The sequence below is a fragment of the Meleagris gallopavo genome, chromosome 4 (assembly GCF_905368555.1).
Source record: "Meleagris gallopavo chromosome 4, MGAL_WU_HG_1.1, whole genome shotgun sequence".
Classification (NCBI taxonomy): Eukaryota; Metazoa; Chordata; class Aves; order Galliformes; family Phasianidae; genus Meleagris; species Meleagris gallopavo.
Genome location: NC_139407.1, coordinates 40176868 through 40201330, shown reverse-complemented (window position 1 = coordinate 40201330; position 24463 = coordinate 40176868). Strand labels below are relative to the sequence as shown.

Below are 24463 nucleotides of genomic sequence, written 5' to 3'. Positions count from 1 at the left end.
TGAGGCAGATGCAGAAAAAAAAGCACTCCTTGAGAAAGGCAGTAAAGCCTTGTTTGTCCACTGGTTGCTTTACCTGTGCATGAGAAATGATCCAAATGCTGGCTTAAGTCTGTTTGTCCCAAATATGTGAGGTAGCTGACCGTTTTCATTTGGCATTAGTGGTGTTGGTGGTGGTGGTTTTTGTTGTTGTTAGTACTGTTTTTGTTTTTCCATACACATTCAGCTGCTTATGATAATTCCCTGTTCTAATCCATGGTTTCATTACCAGAGTGAATGATTGCAATCAGGAAACTCCCAGAACTGTGTTTTCTTGTTGCCTTTGTAAGGGGCCCGTGGCACTTTGGGGCACCTTCATGTCGTTTTGCTTGGCATTGATTAGAGATTGCACAGAGCAGAAGTGTGCACTACTGAGGCCAGCTTGTCACCAAACCCAAGGGATGGAGCCTCCCTGCCTGAAAATAGGTGACAGAAAGCTCTACTGTGGTGTTGTAGTGGGTGATGGGGAGCTACAAGCCCCACAGACAGATAACACTGTAGAAAGCTTTGAGTAAAAGAAACACTTCTCATCTGTGAGAATTTCCAAATTGTCTTTCGCCAAATATTTTTTCATCATAACCATTTCTGTAGTCCTTGTATTCTGTAACTTTAAGTTGAATTAAAGGTGGATGAAATGCATGGTGAAGACATGGATGGATGAATGAAGAAAAATAAATGTTGGTGATGTCATGAAATTTTACTTGCTTTTGCAGGACAAAAGTAAAGCAGACTAGTATGATTTGGGGTTAGTATTGTAGTTGCTATGGTTGGAAAGAACATTTAGCTAAAAGTAGACAATTTTCTTTCTGGAAAAATGAGTCAATCTATGGAGCAGCAGAGTTAACGATCCTTACAAAAGAAGTCACTGCATTGAGTTAACAAGCGTTAAACATTGGGTTAACAAATGCCAGTGCCTACCTTGTGTTTCAGTAGAAGCAGGGAAATGGCCATCTTTTATTGTCCCATTAGCACATTATTTTGCTGTGAGCTCTTACAGACTAGTGTTACATAGAATATTCGAAGGAATGTACAAATTACATTCTCAAATAATGATCACAGAGTGTGTTTAGCTCTATCTACCCTGGTGTGTTGTGGAGATACAGCAGATATTAGCCCAGCAAGGTTTGAGAGCAGTAAGAACCTCTTGCTAAAATGCAGATGTGTCTTAGGGTGCAGGGAGTAATAGTCATGTACTGGCACTGCCCTCCTTGAATGCGTAATGTAGCACAGATCTGGAGTTACGCTGCTTGTGTCTGGTAGGCTACCCACCAACCTCACAAGAAAAACAAGCACAAAGTGCATTGTGACATTGTTTCAGAACTGACTTTAAAAAAAAAAAAAAGTTTATTTTCTGCTTATATTAATTTTTCTGTAATTTCACTACTAAAATCAACAGATTTAAGAGATAAGATCTTCTTCGGGAACTGGGAGAGGGTTGAGTGGAAGCTCAGGTAATACCCAAACTTGTGGAAAAAACCAAGCAGCTCCAATGGTATCCCTGATAGAATGGTTCTCTAAACTAACACTCTGTAATTCTATCCGATAGCTTCCTGAAGGTCAAATGTCTTGGTAAAATGTAAATTCAAGAAGTAAGTCATGTAGCTACTTCAATGCCATTTAGAAATCCCTGTAACAGATGACAAGGCTCGTGTATCGATCAAGTGGAGCAGAAACCAATTTGGTCTATGTAAGTGTTGGAAAGACATGTCAGCAGGTGCAGGGTGAAGCTGTGCATCTTCATATCTGTGAAGTGAAGTCCAGTCTAAGTTTTGTGTGGCAGTAAGTGTACCAAACTCTTCCTGGTTTGGGCATTAGATCCATGGGCAGAGCAGCAGTGTGCAAAGCTGGGCACCTGGCTTTCATGTGACATTGATTAAGGGGATTATTTCATATTGCTGTGGCAGTCTTTTGGTACAGCTGCACAGGTCTGACCACTCTGCCATCAGCAACGCATAGCTACCATTGCATCACTGTATTTTGCAAAAATCAGCATTCAAGAGGTTTTATGCTTTTTTGCTTTTTTTTTCCTTTGGCTCAGCAACACTGAATGTTTTTGTGTTAGAGAATGATAATTGTTTCTGCGTGTGTATGCAGTCACTTCCTACTGATGTGGGATTTCCTCCTTTCACATTTAGTATTGGAACTGCTCAGAAAATGTCTGGTGTTAGAGAGAAGGAGTTGCTGGGCTCTTCTATTTCCTTTCCTATTTTCTGTTAAAAGCATATGCTTCTGAATACAACTTTAAGAAGTAAAGCATTGTATTATCAGATACTTCTTTTATTATATTATTGTATATACTATAGTACACTGTTATTATACTTCATTTAGATACTTATACATTATACCAGGGGAAAAAAAAAAAGGTTGCATGAACATTGTTTCATATTTAGACTGTAAAAGCCCAGGATAATGTCACTCCCTCTTCTTTGAAACTAGATAGTTTGAGAAGTGCTATAGAAGAAGTAATTGCTTAGCTCCTATCAGAATTAATAAACTTTGACTTGCTGAAAATTGTGTCCTCACAGTATAAAATATTAGAAAAGCTGACTTGGAAGCTTATTCACTGTCTGTACTTACAACTTTTTATTAAAATACTAAGTCTGTGAGGTGATTCTTTTCTTATGTGAAGCTGTATCTTGGGATGTTTTCAGGCTTTGTATGTTACGATTGTCCTGTTTGAATTCATATGATCTGCTCAATTTAGGCTGATTGAAGCAGTAAAGGCCTTTATCCTCCAAGTGTAAAGACTATGATGATAGAGATGCTTAATTCACCTATTAAATTTAACCTAATAAATGCCAATGAAATCCTGTTTGTTTGATGAGTAATGCGTTAAAACATTTGTTTACTTCCACTTGAAATGCTTGCTTTGTAACTTTTAAAAAATCTGCTGGATAACTATATATTACAAACTTAAAAAGATCTCATAATTGAAATTACTGGTGAGACTACAAGGCCAGCAGAGTATGATAAAGACCAATTCAGTATAATATAAAATTGTTTTTCCCCTCCACCTGTTAGTCTCATTTGCAAGGCATTTATATGATGATGATGTTGTTTCATCTCTGTTTACGAATAGCAGTGCTTTGCTCCCTCCCAGAACAGCTTACTGCATGGGAGTCACTGGCTGCTGTATGCCAAAAAAATACTTCCTTCTCCATCTCTACCTTTGGCTTAATTTATGTGTGTGTGTGTATGAATACATTAAATATTACAGATATTGATATTATGTAAGATTATACAGATACTATACATAATAGTATCTGTGGATAAAACTATGTACAATTTTATGTTTCTATACATGTATATTACATGTACGTGCATGTCTATATACAAGAGCTGCTCCAAAAGTAATGCCTCCTACTTTATTATGTTGGCCCACAATGTCAGAGGTGGATGTTGGTAGTATGGCAGTAAAGGTTGAACCTTCCCACGCATATTCTGTTACACTTTGTTGCCGTGTGACAGATGGCAGCAGAGGAAAAGTCTGACAACATGGTGCCTGACATGTATGTATGAAGCAAAGGTGTGCCGATGAATTCCTCCATGTGCGGAAAACTGGCACTCACTGACATTCATCAACACTTGCTGAACATTGATGGAGCCCGAAGAGTGGATGTGAAGCAATGAATGGTGCATTTCAGAAGTAGCAACATGGACAGTCACCTCCACCAGTACAGATGTTCTCTGGTGTGGCATGCGAGCTCTTGTTCATTGCTGATGAAAATGCACAGGTACCAGTGGTGACTGTGCTGGAAAATAGTGTTTTGTAGCTGAGAAGCAATGTTATTGTGCTCTTTGTGTCTGTTGCAGTTTCCATGGGACTAAATAAGAGGCATTGGTTTCAGAATGATCTACATACATAAAATTCTCCTCAAACTATTCAGCAGTGGAGACGGATTAGTTTGCTTAAGGGTTATGGCATGAGAGCTAGCCTGAATCTGCCTGGTTGCCACCCAAGATTCTTTCCAGAGTGCTGTTAAGATTGCGTCCACTTGTGATATTCCTAACAGCAAAGTTATGGGAAGGCAAAAAGTTGGCTATTTAAGTTGCTCCTCAGTGTTGCTTTTTTTGAGGGGTTCATTTTCATAATTGTCACTAAGTGATAGCAGTGTTTTATGGGCTAATTTTCTTCACTGATATATTTAAGAAAATGTTTTTCTTCTGTGTAACTTGTTTTCAAAGAAGATTTCAGAAAAGCCATAATAATAAGGTTTTATGCAGCTATTACATAATTTTTTACTTCACCAGTTTCAAATCTATTTGTGTAATTTTGTCCATACTTATACCAGTCTGCATAGTGTGACATCTCTTTTTTTAAATGGTGTTAGCTTTTGGAAACAAAGCAACCTTTTAACATAGTCATGTTGATTTAGTATCAGCATATGCATTTTCCACCTACTCTTGATCATGTTTTAAGGATACATTTTCAGCAAGAGGAAATTAATGTGGTCAACTCTTCTTTGCACTAATTGTAAAATGAGCTTTTAGCAGGATAGAAATTACTGTGAAGAGCTTTCTCTTTTTTTCAAAGGTTAATCATTTTTCACTAAGAATTAGATTTCCCCTTACAACACTAGTACCTCCTGGATAATGTCATTATATTATACCGTTAACAAATAGTTAATTTTACTTGAGTGCTGTATAAGAGTTTGGCTGTTGAGTTTGGCTTCCGTAATTTTGAAAAGCCATCTTCTGTGGCTTGAGTTAGAAATTGGAAACTTGTGAATTATTTGCTTTCCTTAACTCTTTGTAGTCACTGTCTCGACTGCCTCTTGGATGCTACTTAGCATATGAAGACCTGAACTCTACAGAGAGGTTAGAATGAAATAATAGCTCAAGCCCATTGAAACCATGGATGTAAAAACTGAGATTAAAGCTCTGTATGTGTTCACTGCCTGCTCTTTTCTCTCATGGCTTCTGAATATAGACCATTAAATCAAAATGATGAATTTCCTAGAACTCCTTTGAATTAATTCTGCTGCTTCTGCCTGTCAGAGTGCATACAAGGATCCGTATCAGTACTGTGAGTTGCTTATTAAGAGCCCAGAAATTTGAGAAATGCTATTTTTATTTTCCTTTAATAGCCGTTCCTGCAAAACACGGGCAGTGTACTATAGTTCCAAAGGTAATAAATGCCTTTGTTCATGTCAAGCAAATGCTAACCTCCCATAGATAAGACAAACTGTTGTGCTGAAGGGAGGAGGTTGCCTTTTGTCACAGAACATTGCTTTTCATTCTTAATAAAACGTCGTCAGAGGTGGGATAGAGCGTAAGTACATGTCTGATGGCACAGAACAAAGAAACAGTGACAACACATGGCATTCTCAGGTAAAATGGAAAATACATATTACAACTCAACGTTGAACATCAAATTTTTGCATTTAGTTTTAGGAGCAAGGAATCTATATGTTGAACTGCGATGTGCTGCTACCTAAAAAAAATCTTGTAAATCATGAGTGTTTGGGCTTGCCTAGGCTGCACTGAGTGAAGGAGAAGAAATCTTTTTTATCTTATATAAATATTTTTATTTATCTATTAAAACATAAAAACACAATAGAAACAAATCTAGCATGTTGGACACTTATGTTAAATAATTGATTCCTAAAGATTATTAGTTTGCCATCTATTAGGGAAATAATGCTTTAGAATTATACAGTAAAAAAAAAAAAGCAATCATACTAATCATTGCATGGTCTTGTGGAGATGGAGGATTTGTTTGCACTTTTATGTAATCACTGCTATACCCATGAAATGGTGGTGCCTTTTGTTTTGGCTTTATCGGGGTTAGGACTCATGCCTCTGAGAGAAGTATTCACTGGGAAGAAACTCAGTCCTAAAAATTTAGTTAAATCATCAACAACAACAACAAAAATCACATTATATTGTGAAGGAAAACTACAAATTACTTCTAATGATAAATTGGTGAATCTGGAAAAATGTTTTAAAACAGAGTATTGGAGTTTCTTCAATGAGATTAGCAAGACAGAGGCAACGTTGAAGAATTCTCATAACAAACCTCTATGTTACTTGCTTGACAATATTACAACCTAAGCTGTAATATTGTCAAAAATATACTTACAAAAATAATACATTTCCAGAATAAAACACAGCAATGATTTATTTTTTTTCCCTCAACCTTTTGAGAGTGATTGTATTTCCATTAGAACTGTGCACATCTGAGCTTCTGCTTTCTTTCATCAGCCCAAAGTTTACTTGGCAGCACTGTGCATAAAGCCAGTCTGTGCCTGCTTCTTGTGCAGGACTTCCTTCTCTATCAAGAAGATTTCTGGTGAGTAGATACTTGGGTGAAGCAATGTTGTGTTGTGTTGTTCCCCCTCTATTCTTGCCTTCTCAGTGAAATATTTTCCTCATAAGTGATTCCTTTGATGAGGTTATTTGTGGAATAAAAATTGCTCATAGATACTGAAGGAGCATCAGACAAAGATGATGGCAGCATTGGTGCTTTTCCATTGGCTGTGGAAGGTTCTCAGAGGCACTGTTGAACTTGGAGGGTGGCAGGGGAAGATTCAGTTGGTCTGTGATGCACGTGGAAGTGAATACTGTCTTTTTTGTTTCTCTCCATCGCCTAATTCAGAATCTTCTGGTGTATAAGTGATGAGAAGTCCTTTCCTCATAGTTTTTTCTAATAAAAATACAGAGAGGGAAATATAAATGAATAGATTGCCACCCATTTTCTAGTACTGTTCTGCTGTGTTCTTTGACCTGGAATTGAAAGTCTCTGTTGCCTACCCTACTGCTGTGAGACGTGCTTATTCTCCTGAAAAATGCAGATGTTGTAGCAACTGTTTTACTGCAGTTGGTGGAGGCAGTTTCCTGAGACCTGCTGTTTATGGTGAGTCTCTGCTTTCCAGCTTTGTGTTCTGGCCTTTATTTATTTGTTTTGTGTACTTGGCCTTTATATATTTATTTTTATTTTATAATGCAAGTGGAAAAGTAGTTTTGTGGAGTTGTTTTTGTTTGTTTGTTTGCTTTTGAAAAAAAAACTTCTTGCTGAAGATATTTTTATAGGCATGATGTTTGTTGCTGGCATGTCAGGTTTTTGCTTCCTCTGTCCCCAGGGAATATTAATGGCAGCTGTCCTGAAGGTCTTTTCTGATGCACTGTTTCCCTTCATCATTCTTTTTTCACTCTGTCTTCTCAAATCAAGTGTCATTAATTTGTTCAAGCCTTCAAGAGAGAGGGGTGGGAGAAAACTAACTCCTGTTACCAGGAATGAGCGTGGGCTAATCTTTGTAGACACCAACGTTTCAGTTGTTCACAGAACAGAATACAGAATAGCTTCCTCCTGTGCTACACAGAAATCAGCTTTTTCCAAGGCACACTTCCTTTTGCTCAGTTCAAAAGAAGTAAAGACTGCAACAAACAGCATTGTCAAATGTGACACTGGTGATGCATTTGCTATTTCCTTTGCTGCACCTGTAGGGTCTAATAGTTCCCAGCTTTATCTTTGGTGAGGCAGACCTGTTTTTAAAAATATTTAATTGCAGTTTTATTAATGCCAATTCTACCCTGCTATAATAAACTCATCAATTTGCATGCAATGATTGAAAGAAAAAGATAGGTGAAAGTCTGTTATAATCGTGTTAGATAACCAGGTATGAATATGAATGAGATCATTCTTCTTTTGGAAATACAGAGCGGTGTTGTTCAACACGCTTAGTGTAACAAACATTTCTGTGAAAGCTCACTGTGTCAAGTCTAGCAGATGTTTTCTTAGGATTATACATTACCTAGTGAGCTGTTTAAATGCTTCTGACTTTAATTTGAATAAGTCTGCGAGTTCTTTAAGCATTCCATGACTGTAAAGCAAAATATATAGCTTAACCACTGGGTTTATGTTGAGCAGTGCTTTAGTGAGCAGGAATTCCTTCCTTTATTTTATACTTCTCCTTCCTCCTTGTTCTTTAAAAAGTAAGGAAAAATCAGTCAATTTTTTTGCAATGAAAAGAATTGCATGGAATAAATCTGGTATTTTATTTTGTTCTGCTGTGCATGTTTCTCAGAAACATGTACACTTGGAAATGAAGTTCCTCCAAGCCCAAAGATTAGCTCTTGGAAGCATGTGCTAAGTAGTGGAATTATAAGCAGCTAAACATTTTTAAACAGTGTACAAAGAAAACCCCTTTGCAGTTTACAGTCTGCATTCTGCAGTGTAATTCAATAGGGTGTTTTCCTTTCTTTGGATTTCAAATATTGCATGCTTCTTTCCTGAAGCATGATCTCTGAGCTCTGTGCAGACATTCAAGCTTACTGAGTGGAAAGAACAAGTTTTTAAGCAATGCCTTTGTTTCATTATTGTTAATTAGCATAAACATACGAGTTTGCATATGTTGCTTCTGATGCTGGTGATGGTTTGTTGCATATCTGCTGCTAATCCCCAGTGATATTTGAAGAGAGGGGCATAATCGTGTAGTACATGGTATGTAAATTCATCAGAAACATTAATAGTATCTTAATATCAGGCCATTATGTAACAGCAATTAAATATTTACATGATAAATGTGAAAATAAGTACAGCATTTCCAAAATTCCGCAAAAGAAAATTTTTGAATTGTGTTCAACGCATTATAAATAAACATTATGCTCTTAATCTCTGTAGTCAGAAACCACTCTGAATATTCTGTGGATGGAGTTTATACACAGTGAAGAGCTTTTTCTTACTTGAATTAAGATATCTGTCTTATTTGTGCTGATAACCAACACAATCTAGATCACTGTTCTGCCACTTTGGCTTCTCTAAATATGATATGATATTCTCTAAATATGATGGCATTACTGGTGCTAAGCTTTGGGCTTCTTTCTCTGCTTGTACAGCTTGCACTTACTGGATTTTGTTCACTATTGTTTTTTCACTGACATAATTCAGACGTGCATCCTCTCTGAAGCCATCTGAAACATAAATTCATTAGGATGACAATTTCTTAAGGAAAAAAGTCCCTTTTCTCCTCTATATCCAATTTCCACTTTCATATAAAATGGTACTTTATGCACAGTTTCACTGGGATATTTCTAATCCTGTAGTGCAAGATGGTGTTGTGTATGAACAGACCTATTTAAACAAGTAGGAGAAAGTGCCAGTAATAGAATGGGAAGACCTGCCAGTTTGAATCTTTAGGGAGTACTGTTTTTTCTGCGAAAACTTCCTCAACAAAGATGAATATCTAATGAGTCCATAAATAAACAGCATTTCTTAAACCTCACTGCATCAGTGAATTCAGTGTAAAACAATTTAAAAGTTTTCTTTACGTAGCGTGTAGGCCACCTGTGGGCTTACTGTCATGAAAGGTTAAGTAGATAGACATTATCAGCATATCAAGTTGTACAGACTGATGGTTAATGAGCTTCGTGCCTGAATTGATAAATTGGTAAATCAGAGGACACGTTGTATTGTTAGAAAAAATGCTGTTTTGCAGGTGGAAATTGAAAGTTACAAAGAAAGTTGTAAAGCACTAGATAAATTAACCAGCTCATTTTTTGGGGAAGCGGGGGGGACAAAAAGCTATCAGATCTCATTATAAGCTGATGAGGTGTTCAGGAAACATCTAGATGCGGCCCGTAGGGACATGGTTCAGTGAGCATGGTGGTGATGGGTTGGTGGTTTGACTACATGATCTTAGAGGTCTTTTCCAACCTTGTAGATTCTATGTGTAATCCTAATACATGACATACCATGCAGTGCTCTTCTTGAAGAATTTGTTTCGTACAAACACAGCTGCTTTTAACTGAGATGTTAATTAAGAATTGAATTTCCTGCTTTTGCTGTGTGTTGGAGAGGTTTTATTTTGTTACCATTTAAGGGAAAAAAGTTAAATATTTTGCTGAATACGTGGTTCACTCGCAGGTATTCCAGTGTCTAAAGAGAGAGCATTCATGAGTATGCAAAGGGAAGTTTTCAGCAAAATGAAAAGGATCCATAGATGCAGTGGCAATGCTTGTTTAAGAGTAAGCATGAACTACAGCAAGTACCGTCCTTTCAAAATTTTCATCTGTAACATGAAGGGGGAAGGTGTTGAACTTAGTGCAGTGTAAAGCAGGTGTGGTATGCTGTGGGCTGTTTGTGAGACTGTATTTCAACACTGAGAGTGATCAGAAGCTCTGAGACATGAAGGGACATAGCAGAGCAGTGACTGATGGATGCTTCTGCCCTCATGAATGGAAATACAATTCTGTCCTCACCAAATGAAAGATGAAGCATTGATTCAGCTGCCTGGGAAATCTTCCAGGTATTATATTAGTAAGGGTTTACTGGTGGAAAAGAAAGAAGGCAAAACTGTAGCTCTAAAATCAGTTAATTTCAAACAATGGGTGGAGTTACCGTGTATGGTTCTTAGCACATTTCTCCATAATTTATTTCTGAATAAGACCATCCATCGGAAGATGCAGACTTAATGCTGAAAGGATGTTTCAGGTCTGCGTGCTCAAACCTGGGAAGTGGTATCCTTAAGATATTTTGTGCTATTCCAAAGCAAAATGCTGATTGAATTACCTATATGTAACATTGTGATCTTTTAGTAGGAATTCTGGGATTTGACTGTGCAAATTAAATCCCATTATTAACTCTCAATTTTGAGCATCTTCTCTTGTGCCCACTGCTTTTACCTGCTGACGTTACACTCCTATTTTGGAACTGCTATAATTGCTTGGCAAGATTTGACTTGAGGGCTTTCTAGCTTTCTCTTTTGTTCTTCTATATATATTTCTGAATCTACTCTCAAGTATGGAAGAATAGGCTGCTCTGTGTAAAATGCCTAGAGTTTCCATCAGCTATTAACTCTCCAGTCCAGTTTGGGATTTTACGAGTCATGGGATTGCAACACTCTGTTGTTATTTATGTCCTCCTTTACTGGCTTGTGCTCCGCTTTTCTGACTTCCAACAAACTCGTGAACATGCAGCTACTTGAAGAAAGCCTTTCAACCCCTTGGTTTCTCTGTCATGGTGTCTATTTGTTTACATGTCCAATCACAAAGAAATAAATATCAAGTTGGTTTCTTGGTGTTTTTGTGAAAGAGCAAAAGTTAAATCCCTTTCAAGTCTTTCAATTTTGTTCAACTTCAGGCTTTTTACAGTTGCAGCAAATGGGGGCGGGCGATAATTAGGAGAACTGCACAGTTATGTAAGGGAAAGCTTGCTGCTGGAGGCTGGGCAAGCAGATTGCCTGGCCATCAACACATCACGTGTCTTCCATCTTCCCACAGTGTCCGTGCAGAGGAGTGCAGTTGAGCAACGTGCCTGATTTTGGTAGATGAATTTGTTCAAGCCAAAAACATGATAAAAACATTTTTCCTTTGGCGTACACAAATATAATTTTATTTTTAGAGAAATAAGAGTGTTTTTATGCTACTAGAGGGTTTAAATTGTGTTTATTTTGTGTAAATGTTTGCACTTGTTATTCTTAGCCAGAAATTCTATCAGTTGATGACTTCAACATGAAGGCTGTCATCTAAAACTCATGAGGAAAAATCAACTTGGAAAAAGAGATTATACAATATAATGCAGCAATGATAACAGTACTGTATACTATTTAGTGGGGAAAAAACTGTTGTTACAGAAAGCTGCTCAGCTAACCAGCACTCATAAATTGCCACCAATTTCACATAAACATTTATGAAAGCAGTGACTGCAAGATCAGTGCTTTTTATGTGTTTTGTTAATTTTGTTTAGTTAGGTTTTGCATGGTGTGTCCATGTCACAGTGATCCTATTGTTAACTTAGACGTTCAGGGGGAAGTACTATACGTAAACAGTGTAATGTGACACTGAGCTGCAGTGAAAGACAAAGTATAAGGATCTTGCACAGCCAGTTTGTTGGATTTGGTGTTGCAACTGTTACTCTGTTTAGTCCTTTTTTATTTATGGGGAGATATGACTTTAGCTTTTCAGGGCATGAGATGAATTTGAGGTATACTAATCTGTGATGGAACAAAACCTTTGTACTGACTTCCAGATTTTAAAAAATTCAAATGAGAATACCACTTGACAACAAAAGCTCTAACTGTTACTTGAAGGAGAATATCTGAAATCTACTGACTTTACTGTTAGCAGCAAATAAGTTGTGTTCCTGATACAAGATAAGGTCCATCTTTGTCACCTGGTTTATTCAACCTCCTTGTTATCACCCTTCCAGTCTGCAAATCAGAACTTTTGAGTTGCTGAAGGGAGAGCCAGTCTACATAGGGTGCTTTGAAAGTAATGCCTCCTATTTATGCCCATGGAAACTACAACAGATACAAGGAGCACAATAACACCATTTGATGGAGCACATTCTCAGCTACAGAACACTATTTTTCATCATAGTCACCATCACTAGCTGATTCACGTGGGGGAGCTGATCGAGGTGCTCTTCATTTTGTGGTGTGACAGCTGTGCTTGGCCATCTGGAATGTGGCTTGTCTTTCCTGTCTCTGCCACCACTGCTGAAACGCACCACCCACTGCCTCAGTGTGCTCACATCCACTCTTTAGGCTTCAGCAAGTGTCAATGAATGTCAGTGAGTGCAGCTTTTTCTGCATGGAGGAATTCAGTGACACACCTTTGCTTCATATGCTCTCCTACATCAGATGCCATTTTGTGCGACTGTCCCTCTGCTGCCATCTGTTGCACAGTAACAAAGTGTACGGGATATTGCTGGGAAGGTTCAGCCTCTATTGTTGTCTGCCTCTGACATAACAACAAAATAAAATAGGAGGTATTACTCCTATTTTATATGAGCAGCCCTCATAAAAAATGGGGAGCATTGAATTCATGCAGGCTTCTTTGCCTTTGCCAGAGGCCTGTGCATTGGAGAAGCTGCTTTGCATTAGAAGCTTGTGAAAATCCAAAAAGTCAGTGATAAACAAACAGGTTTGTTACCACAATTTGTTGTTCACTTTGGAAATAGAGTAGCATTGGAGAAAACATTTAAACAGGACCAGCCTAAAATTGGTATGGATATTGTCCTGCTGACGGCTGTGTTTGACAGATGTTATCAGACTGCTCTTGTGGAAGACAGAGCTGCAGACGTTGTCCTTCCAACTCTTATCTCTTTCGTTTTCAGGCCTTGAGGCTGAAAGGTTTTCTTTGTTTTCTTTGTCAAAGCATGTTGCCTGAAAAGGCCTGGACTTGACCCTAAGTTGGGTGTTTGGTTGGGTTTTTTTTTCCCCATCTCCCTTGGTTAGAGGAAACAAAACAAAGCAAAACTAACCAGATTTTGACACAGCATTGTTAATTAAGCTTCCATGGGAGACTGCAGAAGCGTCTCCTTCCTTCCTGAAGATGTTTAAAATCATCCACCAGTTGGGGAAAGCTGAAGTTTCACAAGATAGCAGAGCCAATCTGTTAAGTCTAAGATGTACCAAGAGCCATCCCCGTTTAGCCTGGGCTGCACATCATCTCTGCTGTCTGGTGTTGTTTTTGGGAGCTGTTCTTTTTAGAGCTTGTTAGATTGACTTTATCACAATAAAGTGAAACAATTCTTAATCATAAAAGGTTAAATAAAGTGGTAAGGGTGAAAGTGTGAAAAATCAGTATCGTCTTGTTGAAGACATGCTTTAGAAAATCAAATAGGCCATCTTCTTCTATGGTTTCTTCCAATTCTAAAGAAGTCCAAAATTTGTCAGTTGCAGCATCAGCATACACAGGACTGGCATGCTTCTCCTTTTGTAGAAAGGCTAGTCATGGTCATCTGAACTTGAGACAAGCATAGGTATGATGGTGAAAGAGAAAGTAACCTCGCTTGATCATGTTTTCTCTTCAGACCATCCTTTGCTCATCTTTTTGCCATCACAGGTGTTTTGTGTTCTGTTGGGTCAGAAGAAATGGACAGAAATGTGAAAATAAATGTAGGTCAGATTCACTTGATAGCTCTACTTTCATTAGTTGGTCACCTTTTGCACGCTTAGGTGGATGCAGGTCCTTAAAAAACACCTTTTGCTGAACTGCCAGTTTTCAGTGATCACTTAATTAGAGAACCATGCACAATATTGTCATAATGCATTTCTTACGAAAGACTGACCTCAGAATGTGGGTGCCTAAGATGATTATAACATGGTTACACTGAATATTACTCTTTTTTTTCTTTCAGTTTGTGGAGACATCCATGGCCAATTCTTTGACTTGATGAAACTGTTTGAAGTGGGAGGTTCTCCTGCCAATACACGGTATCTCTTCCTGGGGGACTACGTGGATAGAGGGTACTTCAGCATTGAAGTAAGTTTCTTATTTCTGTTTTTGACTGAAAATCTGCTTGCAGATTGTTGTATGTATTTGGCATACTAATTTAACGAGTTCAGGAATGCTGAGGCTCTTTGCAGATACCACCATGAGCAAAAGAGGTCTGTGTTACCTGTCACTGGGGTGACGTCCAGCCAAATCCCACTGTATCTGTGCTGAAAAGCTGATGAAGAACAGCCCTTGGTACTTCTAGTGACTCTTCTAAGACAGCACAGAAGGCAGTCTGCTCTGCAGCTTGCAGAAGTTAAACAGAGTGAATACACATGAACTGTTAGGAAAGAGATAGAGGAATTAAATGAGTAACTGACAGCATAGTTGGACTTCCTGATGTTTTTTTCTGAGTTATGAAATGAAAGGACTAGATCAGGAGAGAGAGAACAAAAGTAAGCGGATAACACATCGTGCTGGGAAGATTGACTTCTGTTTAGGTACAGGTTGCACGGCACATGATCTCTGGCTCTTGATTTAGCACTTGAATCCACGGAGCAGTGATGTACATGTGACCTGCTGAAGGTTCTGAGACCTTGTGCAGACACAGGATGTGGAATGTGTAGGTCAAATTACAGTATCTTTAGTGGTCTTGTGAAGGAAAGTCCTTGAAGGAAACAGTGTCCTGTCCAAAGTCCCATCCAAATCTTTTATAAGAAGAAAGTCAAATACCGGGCATAAATGCATTGCTGCAGTGCTCTCGAGAGAAACTGAATTTGTTTGTTTTGCTTTTTGGTTTTGCAAACTGACAGTTGAGGTGCTCAATTGTCAAATAAAATTTGATCTAGATACATTCGTCTGATCATAGATGATCTGGTCACTGAATGAACCAGTCAGAAAGCCTTGTAACGGCTTTTGAGTTACAGCTCAAGTATTTTCTCTGTAAAATTTGGACTTGAACTTCCCTCCCACAATGAGAGAAAATACCAATTATGTTAAAAGCCATGTTGTTCCTGTGATACATGGTTATGTACCTGTTGATAAGGTGGCAGCATGCACTGATGTTTCATTTTGCAAAGCACATCTTAGTGCACTTCTGTCTTATCAATATAAAAAGCATAGTTTCAAACTGCTAAATTACTTATGTGTTTGTAAAATGGATCAGTGCATTGTCTTGCCAGTTCTATTTTTATAGTATGAATTGTCTTAAAAATAAGGTTCTATAAAACTGCTTCTGCTTTATTGGCTGATTTTAAAACTTACTTTAAAGCTAACAGTCTTTGGAGGTGAAACATTCTACACATAGAAAAACACTGTTCCAAGTGCAAGAGCTCTAAAAACTCAAGATCTGCAAGGTTTTTGTCCACCTATTGTAAATCATGAATATAACCAGGATTAGTCTTACGCTGAAGTCAAAGCTTCCTGCTTTCTTTTGAGCTATGTGTGTTTTCTTTATCCCATCTCAGATCCGTGGTCAGCTGTGGGTCAACCCTTCACTGTGGGCTGCTGGGGGAAGGCTGAGAATGTGGAAGGGGGCTTCATAGATTCATTCTACTGTGCAGCTGAATCTTGAGCTGCCATTTTTTCAGATGTGCCAGCCTCATTCATATCTCCTGAAGACTTGGACTGTGCCAAGTTGCATCTGGAAGATTTGAGTTTTGTTTTCATTTCTTTATATGTTTTTAATACAAGAGAGAGGGCAAATGATCTGCTTCAGTTTTCAAGTGCCTGTCCGACAGTTTGCCAGAATTTATTGCAGAGCTATTACTGAATAAAGATGAGCAAGTCATATAAAAGCAAAATAGCTTATGGGTGGGGAATAGGCCCCTCAAAATAATTCATTTAGCAATCTGCACATACATATACTACATTCTGCATTTAGATTTTCCATTCTGGAACACTGCTTTTTCACTGGTAGCTGTGCTGGCTTCTATCAGCACAAAGGAAATATCTGAACTGTCACTTACATTATTCCTTTTTGTATGTAGGGTTCTCAGATTACTACTTTTTTGGTGCATAACTGATTCTCTCCACCTGTCACCTTGATTAAAGAATGCCTCTGAAAGAAAAGGCATACTGTTTCATAACTGTATTTGGATTTACAGCTATGCATTCAGGCATGAACTTAACAGAATAAGTACTGACAAGGAAAGGAAAACAGGAGGAATGTGCTTTGGCAGGCTGGGGGATGCTTTGTGGAAAAGGGGTCCTGAGCACATTTAGCAGGCCCCAGCCCTTGCCAGGACTTTGTGCTGGCTTACAGGTCCTAGTGGAAAAACGGTCCTACTGTGGCGCAATGCATATTTCCAACACACTTATACCCCACACTCTTTATTCTGTCTGTTGGCTCCCTTTTCTGCCAGCATAGATGACATGAAACAACTGCAGTTCTGGGGTCTTTCCAAAATAATTAAGTAGGTGGTCCAAGGTACTAATCACAAGTAATACAAGCTTTTTAAAATCCCCTTCAGTTGCTGTGCGATATCTAGCGTAAAAGTGACACCATTGAGCCTAGACCTAACTGAGTTCTGGCAGTGGGCGAGATAATCCCTGTCTGTGGGCTGGAAAGCGTTTGGGATTCTTCTGGATGAAAGGTACTATATAATGCAAGCTATTATCATGAAGAACAGAAGAAGAAATTGCATTAGGTAGGTGGAAAGCATTTGATAATGCAGAGGGAAAAAGAGAAAAGTGTTTGCGTAAGGCACTCAGCAGAAATGACAGTTCTTGCTGCACAGAGCTTTTGATACAAGGTTCAGTCCTTCATGCGTGTGCTCTGTTTTTTCCAGGCAGAGTTAGTAGCATTGCTTGAAGAGAGCATTTTAGCCTGTAAGATTACTTCTAATTAAGTTGTTACAGGGAGAGAGACTAGTAAAGCAATTATAATGGCTACCACAAAAAAAAAAAAAAAAAAAAAAAAACCCTAACTAGAATGAGAGGAGCTTTCTTGGCACAGACCAAATCTTTATCCTTTAGCTGTACTGTCTTTTCCACTTGGTCTTCTGGCAGAGCTGAGCATTTCTTCACTTAGAATAACAGACTTCTGCAAGCTGCAGTATCTGATGTGGTGCACTTGTTTCCTCAGCTCTGTAGCTGATAACCTTTCCAGACTGCTTGTGCACTGTTCCACTGTTCCAGGGTTTTGACTCCAGAGTAGAAACCTTTCAGCTTTCCTTTTCAGACTAGCTTATGATCATGGATAAAATAAATATTTTACAGTAATTTTTAAGTTATTTTTATTTCTAAATCCAAAGCATAGTTAGCTTATATGTGGGTCTGCTGGAATGAGTTGTAAGGAAGAATATCTGATCTTTACCTGAATCTGAAGGCTATTTTGAAAGTCAGATGTGACTGATGCAGTGTAGAGTATGCATGTAGACTGCTTTTTATTGATGTTTGAAAAACAACCACCACGGTAAATACCAAATATAATGCATTAATGTTATGCATTAATATTAACTGTTGGAATTCTCTTCCTGCCCAATCCCACATAAAAGCACACAGGCTTAAATTTGAATTGAATATCATGAGATGCATTTGATCAGTTTTGACAGAGCAAACTATTGAGATTAGTTGAATTAAACAAAACGAACAGAACTGAAAATGTGCATACTTCTTCATTTCCCAAACACAGAGACTGAAATTCCAAAATGGAGAAACTGCTTTTGTTGTATTTCTAGCAAGAAAAAAGTGAGGTGTTTGCAGAGAGTCTGAAGAATTTGACTATCTGATCTTACATCAATTAGAAAAGCATCTTTCACTGGCATAAAGACTGTAAGTTTACACTGAAGGTCTGGTTGTACTGCCTTACTGTCTGTTTACCAGCTGAGCCTTAAGAGAAGAGATCATCATTTTTGCCCCGAAAGCTGGAGAAAAGAAGAGGAAGGGTGGGAAATAAATGCAAAACTGGTTGCAGTGAAGTCAGTGCAATCTTTTCTTATTTTCAGTGGTGTGTAATGCTTTCTTCCTTGTCCTCAAGAAATGGGAACTCAGAAATGGATTTGAATCACTGGATTGTTTTGGTTACAGACGCGATGTGTCTGTGTCTGAAAATGGTTGTACTAGTAGTGCAAATGCAATTATGTGTGCAAAAATATGTTGTTTCTGTTAATTATTCAATTTTTGAAAACTGCATCTGTACTAGCTCCTGCAATGGTGTAATTGTTGCAGTGCAGTTAAAGTATGCAATTTTTGTATTTAGAGGAGATATGTGTTAGAGTGAAGGAGCTGTGCTAAACATTACAGTTCACAGAGCAGTAGAGACCTTTGTAATGCATGGCTCAAGTTATCTTTTCTGGTATGAATTATCTTATGTTTATTCACACTGAACTTCATCTGCTGGGGGAATGCACAGTGGCATCAGTCATTTGTAGAGTTCATTTTCTGTTATTCGTATAGAGCCACAGAGCTAACAGTGATCTTCAGCTTTCACAGAATTGGCTGTGCACACTTGTCAAAGGAGTATACAGGAGGCAGAGGGCTGTGCTATCATTAGCAGCAATGGTGACTGTTTTTCATCATTACTTTGAGTGCTTAATATGAGATTCATGCAAGAGGTTTGGGGCTTTTGTTCTCCCTTTTCAGAAGGTGAGGAGGTATCAAAGTGTAAGAAAGCCCCAATTCAGCATATGACAAAGGAATTAAATCCCTTGTCCAATTTGAAAATGTGCATCTTTGACTTACACAACATTTAATTGCACAGACCTTTTCTTCCTGATGATGAGGATGCCACCTCATATTTGTTTAGTTTGAAAGAAAAATCTGCTAATTAGTTCTTGTTTATTATAACAGTATGTTACTGGACTCCTAAACAGAAAAGAGAAAAAAATAAAGGAATTATCTAAACAAAAAAAGCCTTAAGTATGACAGCACTGAAAACTACAAAAACTTGAATGTTGGGATTACGTTACTTGAATAGTGGCTTGGAAATGCAGAACACCCTGGACTGCCTTGATTTCCCCTTTTCTGTCTGGTTCTCTTGAATGTTTCAAAGAAAACATGGAAGAATAAGAGTGTGATTAAGCAAATATAAGTGATCTATGCATAAGCAATTAACAAACACTCCAAAAAAATTAAAAGATAAGACTTAGTTTTCCTTATTTGCCTAGCTTTCTAGACCTGGATGATATTTTAAGTATCCTGTGCTCACTTCAATTTTACCGGGGCTTTATGAGAATGTAAAGCTTTAAAAGAAAACCTAAGCCACTCTATTTCTTAATAAAGCACTTAATCTTTCCACTAGTCATTGTACTTTCCCAAATTATAAAGTGATTTTGGCAGAACTAGAAGCTCTAGGGTAGCTTCAATATAACTTCTTAAAAGTTGGAACTTTTCATGTATGAATGGAGGCATCATTTTAGTCATCTTGTCTCACAGCATTTACATCAATTTTTTGCATTAAGTAATAAGTTAAAAGAAGTTGAGTGTTCCAGGGGTCCTTGGAATAATGATGAAACCTAACAGTTATTATCAGATTTAGAGAATTCTGCTGGTGACATGGAGGAGTCCAGGCTTCCTTCCCCAGCAAAGTGAAATCCTCAAAGCCAAGTCTTTTCTCCCTGTACATACTTCAGAAAACCTTCCCTAGGGGACTCCTCCTCATTGTTTTGGGCCACAGAACATACTTCATAGAACAATCTAGGTTGGAAAAGACCTATACGATCATAAAGCCCAACCATCAACGCCTACTGAACCCCACCACTTGGCATGGCACTAAAGAACATTGCTCATGCATCTCTTAAATTTCTCCAGGGATGGGATGTCCACTGCCCTGGACAACACATTCCATTGCTCAACCACCCTTTATGTGACAAAATGCTTCCTAACACCCATCTAAACCTACACCTTGAGGCCATTAACTCCTGTGACCTAATGTTCTAATTTCCATCTGGGTGATGTCACTGCAGTGTTCTGGCATTGGGCCATCTCTTCTTGCTGCTTGGGGTGGCAATGTGGTCCAGTAGATGGAGAAAGTGATATGAGCTCAGGAAACTCTTCCTTGTTTTCCCAAATGGGAAGACTGAATTTTCAAGTCCTGCCTGTAACTTCACTACTTCTTAACTTGCCTATAAAGCCTCAGAATAAACAAACAAATTAGGGAGTCCAGACAGCATCTAGATGTTTACGCGTAATAAATTCAACATAAAGTGCAGTATTGTAAAACTCCTGCTGCTATATAATTATCTGTAGAGAGTGTGAGTCTTAGCACAAATAGAAAAATGTCGCATTTTTTTTTGTTTGAGATGATGACTGTTTAGCAAATGAGAGCAGAAATCAAAATGTTCAGATATGATTACCATAAATTTTCTGTTTCTTTTTATCAAGACATTCTGAATTGTAGCAGAGAATTCATACTGTACACACTTAAAGGCATTGAACTGACAAAAGTTATGGTTTTGTGCTAAGCAGAAACCACTATTAGAGGTACATTGAGTTTCCAAGCTTTTTGTTATTAAGGTAAATAAATTCCCCTGGCAGAATGAAGGGGGTATTAGTGGACAGCTGCAATCGCAAAAGATACCTTTTATGTCTTGTACAACAAATCTGCAGTTAGTGGATGTTTAAGAAAGGAAGGGTTGGAGGAGAAACTGTTCAGACCGTTTTCATAACTCATGTTTCCTAAGGCCATCACAGCCCCTGCAGCATTTTTCCCAACAGCAAGCTGCTTGCCTCGGCAGCATTGGGAAGACTGAACGGTGAACTCTCCTGGAGTGACATAGGATGGCCACACGTCCATCAGCTCTCCTGGAAGCCAGGGCCATCATGTGCAGGCAACAAATATTCCAAGAAAGTTGCAAATTTGCTCATCTGTCAAGAGCTACGTTGCCATGCCAGTTTTGGCTCAACATAGCTATTTATTTAGGTGGACTCTGGAGGTCTGAGCAGAGACTAGCTGCTTCAAGTCTTATTTGTTTTAAAACCAGGCTTTGAAGAATTATTCTCTCAAATAGAAATCTTCTGGTAAACAAAAGGCTTTTCTGAAGCTTTGGAGTAACTTCATTTAATGAAAGGGCTTGGCAGATTTTTTTCTCGATCACTTGCACAGAACAGGGTTAAGTGAATAATAAGCAAGTGCTCGTTACAAGAGGTTACAGAAATTATGTAGTACTGGAAGCTAAGGTATTTCCTGAAGTGTGGGTTAAATTGTTCTATGGCAACTCTTTCTTCAATCAGGAAATGCAGATCTTTCTGTGAAATTGTTTCCACTGCAGATTTCTGTATGACCTTCCAGGTGGAGCACACTTGTGGTATTTTAGGGATGCACGACACTGCTTCTTGAAAGCTGTCGCAAGTGAAGGCTGAACAGGGATTTACCCAATGCAAGCAACTGCGTTACAGAATACTGACAGTAGCTTCTACCAGTCCTGATTGAAGTACAGAGAAATGTTTGAAATGTATCTGTGAACGGTGACATTTAACTGTTGAAAGTAAATGTTTCACATAAGTAGTACTTTTGCTTGCTTGTTTTTTGTTGTTGCTGTTTTTTTTGTTTTTGTTTTTTCCTCTGGATGGAAACAGTGATTGAATTTCATAATGGATTATGAATTCTGTTTCTCTTTTTGAATTATGAATTCTTGTTTCTGCTTTTCAGTGTGTGCTGTACTTGTGGGCCTTGAAAATCCTTTACCCCAAAACACTGTTTTTACTTCGTGGGAATCATGAATGTAGACATTTAACAGAGTATTTCACATTTAAGCAAGAATGTAAGTGTACCTTCTAACTTTTCTTAACTCCCTATTCAACAGCTCCAGATTGTTATTTTGCTATTTGATACTTTTTTTATATCAATAATTTTTAAGGTACTTTTAAAGTTTACTATATGTAACGTTAATGTGTCATCCATGCTCCCTGAGAGGGCAGTCATCCTGGAGGGCCTGGGGAGGGTGTTTCAGTGGTGGAGAGAGGGGATTAGACTCAGAGCTAATGCTGCTTAGAAACATGGCATGTTCACATTTACCTTGTAAGTAGTCTGACACTCTTTTTGAGGGAATTATTTTCTTTGTTGCAAGAAGGGATGCAGTGACACACAGAAACTCATTAGATGTAGACCTTTACTTGAGTAATTAAACATTTTTTTCCTGTGGTTGTAAACTGAAGCTATTGCCATAAGTCTGTGTTGCCTCTTTAGCAGTGAGTATAAAGGAAATGTTAATTGGCTTGAAGGCTTCATGGTTTGCTGACTTTAATATCTGTATTGGTAAATTAACATTTCAGCTTCATTGTACCACCCCATTCATTTCATAATGGTATTTCTGTAGATAATTAATTATAAGGGACTGAGCTTCTGATTACTTTGAGAGCTTCGAGTGAAAATGTAGTAGCTGATTATCATTCAGCAAACTTTATTAAGGCTTGTTATATAGATTTCATGGCAGACAATAATAGAATATAAAATGTTTATTTACAGTATTTTGGAGAAAAATAATAAACTTTGCAGAATTTTTCACCTTAACTAGAGAATAAAGAACTTTTCCTCCAATTAATAACAATAACTCTAAAGACTTTTTTTACACAAAGCAAGCTTTAGTGCAGTCCTCAGTACAGGAGAGTAGTGACAGCAAGATTAAGGCATTAAGTAGCATTCTAATTTCTGTTTTCCTTTCAAGTGTTGATGGCACTTTCTTTTATCATTTTAATCTTTAAAAGGTAAAATCAAATATTCAGAACGAGTATATGATGCCTGCATGGATGCCTTTGACTGCCTTCCCTTGGCAGCTCTGATGAATCAACAGTTCCTGTGTGTACATGGTGGCTTGTCTCCAGAGATCAACACCCTAGATGACATCAGAAAAGTAAGTATGAGTAGTGCTCAGGTCTAATGAGTGAACAGTTAATCACTGACAAACAGAATGTGAATCCTTTCTTGCTTTCTTTCATGTAAGATGCTTGTATGTCATTTTGATATTCACATTGACCTTATCGCCTTTTAAAGGTCTTTTTAAATAGAGCATAAAAGGAATTGCTGTAATTAGTGCTATGTTGTTTTACTGAGGTGAAGAAATCACCAACATCCAGCAACGCACAGAACTTAATCATCTTTGTGTTCTGAAAAACTAATTTTTAGGTGAGTAAGTATATAGGAGCAAATGAACACAAAGCATTAGTTTTGTGTAAGAAAGATCTGTTAGCACATTGTAAACATACTACCTGATGGTTCCTTGCAACATAATAGCATTCTGCTCTTTCTTGGAGAAAAGAAAAAAAGGCAGTTCTAGAAAAAAATTCATGATACTTAAGGTGTATAACAGAAGTTGTGATATTGTAATATAATAGCTGTGAGTATAGTCAAAACTATTAAGAAACTTCTCATAATACAAGAGTACAGCAGAAGCTCCAACTTACTGAGCCCCACGTAGACGCCGTCAGTTTCTTTAAGTACTCGTGTTATTGCACATTTTCAAAGATTTTTTATTCAGATGTTTTGGAAAAAGAGATCTCAGTTGATATTTCTAAAAAAAAAATATTTGATCCATTCATCTGTAGTGTTTCCAGCAGTCAAGATTTCTATTTCTTGCGTACAGTTTGAAATGTGCAAGTATGGGTATATACTTCTGAGTTTTAAAGATGAATTGTATTCTGAGGTTAATTTATAACCTGGTGAGATATTTATATGGTTTAAAATATAATACTTGAACCAGTAATGACATGTTTTGATTTAAATACAGTTAAATGGAGATACTAACTGCACTTTTAAAAATTACTGACTGTAAAGCTTTGTTTCTGAGGTAAAGGTTCACTATCTCTTTAAGCTAAAGAAAGCCTAAATATCTGGCTGGTTTTGCAACAATGCAGTGGCAGAGCAAAATTGTTGAGGGTGAGGTTCTAGCTTAAAGTCATTGTCATCATTTCTTCCTCCCCTTCCCCCCCAGTAGAGGTTTATTCATCTTTGGCAGTCAGCAGAAATTGATTTTGTGTATTTATGAATTTTTATTTAATTAAAATGAATTATAGTTACAAAAACATTAATTACCTAGAGAGTTGAAATAAGTTGGAAGTTTAGGTATGCTATGAATATTTCATTAGGAGGGTGCAAAGGTAAATTTAAATTTATGGAGGTCTCAGTAAGACTTTTTCACTCATTGCAAACATGTTAGACCACTTTTTTCTTCCAGAAAATTACTTTTTTTTTTTTTTAAGTTAGTTATTAGCATTATTTGATCTTTATGGAGAGAGCAGAGAAGGTTTTGGACTGCTGCTTGATTTTTACACTCAACAAGGGCAGTTTTTATGTTAAAGGATGCTTACAGAGGAAGTTTTTTTTTACTGC

The 24463-nt window shown here is 37.7% G+C and overlaps 1 protein-coding gene across 1 annotated transcript in view; it reads left to right on the top strand.

Moving 5' to 3' along the window:
* Positions 1 to 24463, top strand: part of PPP3CA (protein phosphatase 3 catalytic subunit alpha) — a 190001-nt gene that overhangs the window by 119968 nt on the left and 45570 nt on the right. Inside the window, exons 3-5 of the mRNA XM_085222969.1 lie at positions 14120 to 14244; positions 21788 to 21899; positions 22843 to 22988. Coding sequence (XP_085079095.1) covers positions 14120 to 14244; positions 21788 to 21899; positions 22843 to 22988 — 383 coding nt within the window. The remainder of the gene's footprint in view (positions 1 to 14119; positions 14245 to 21787; positions 21900 to 22842; positions 22989 to 24463) is intronic.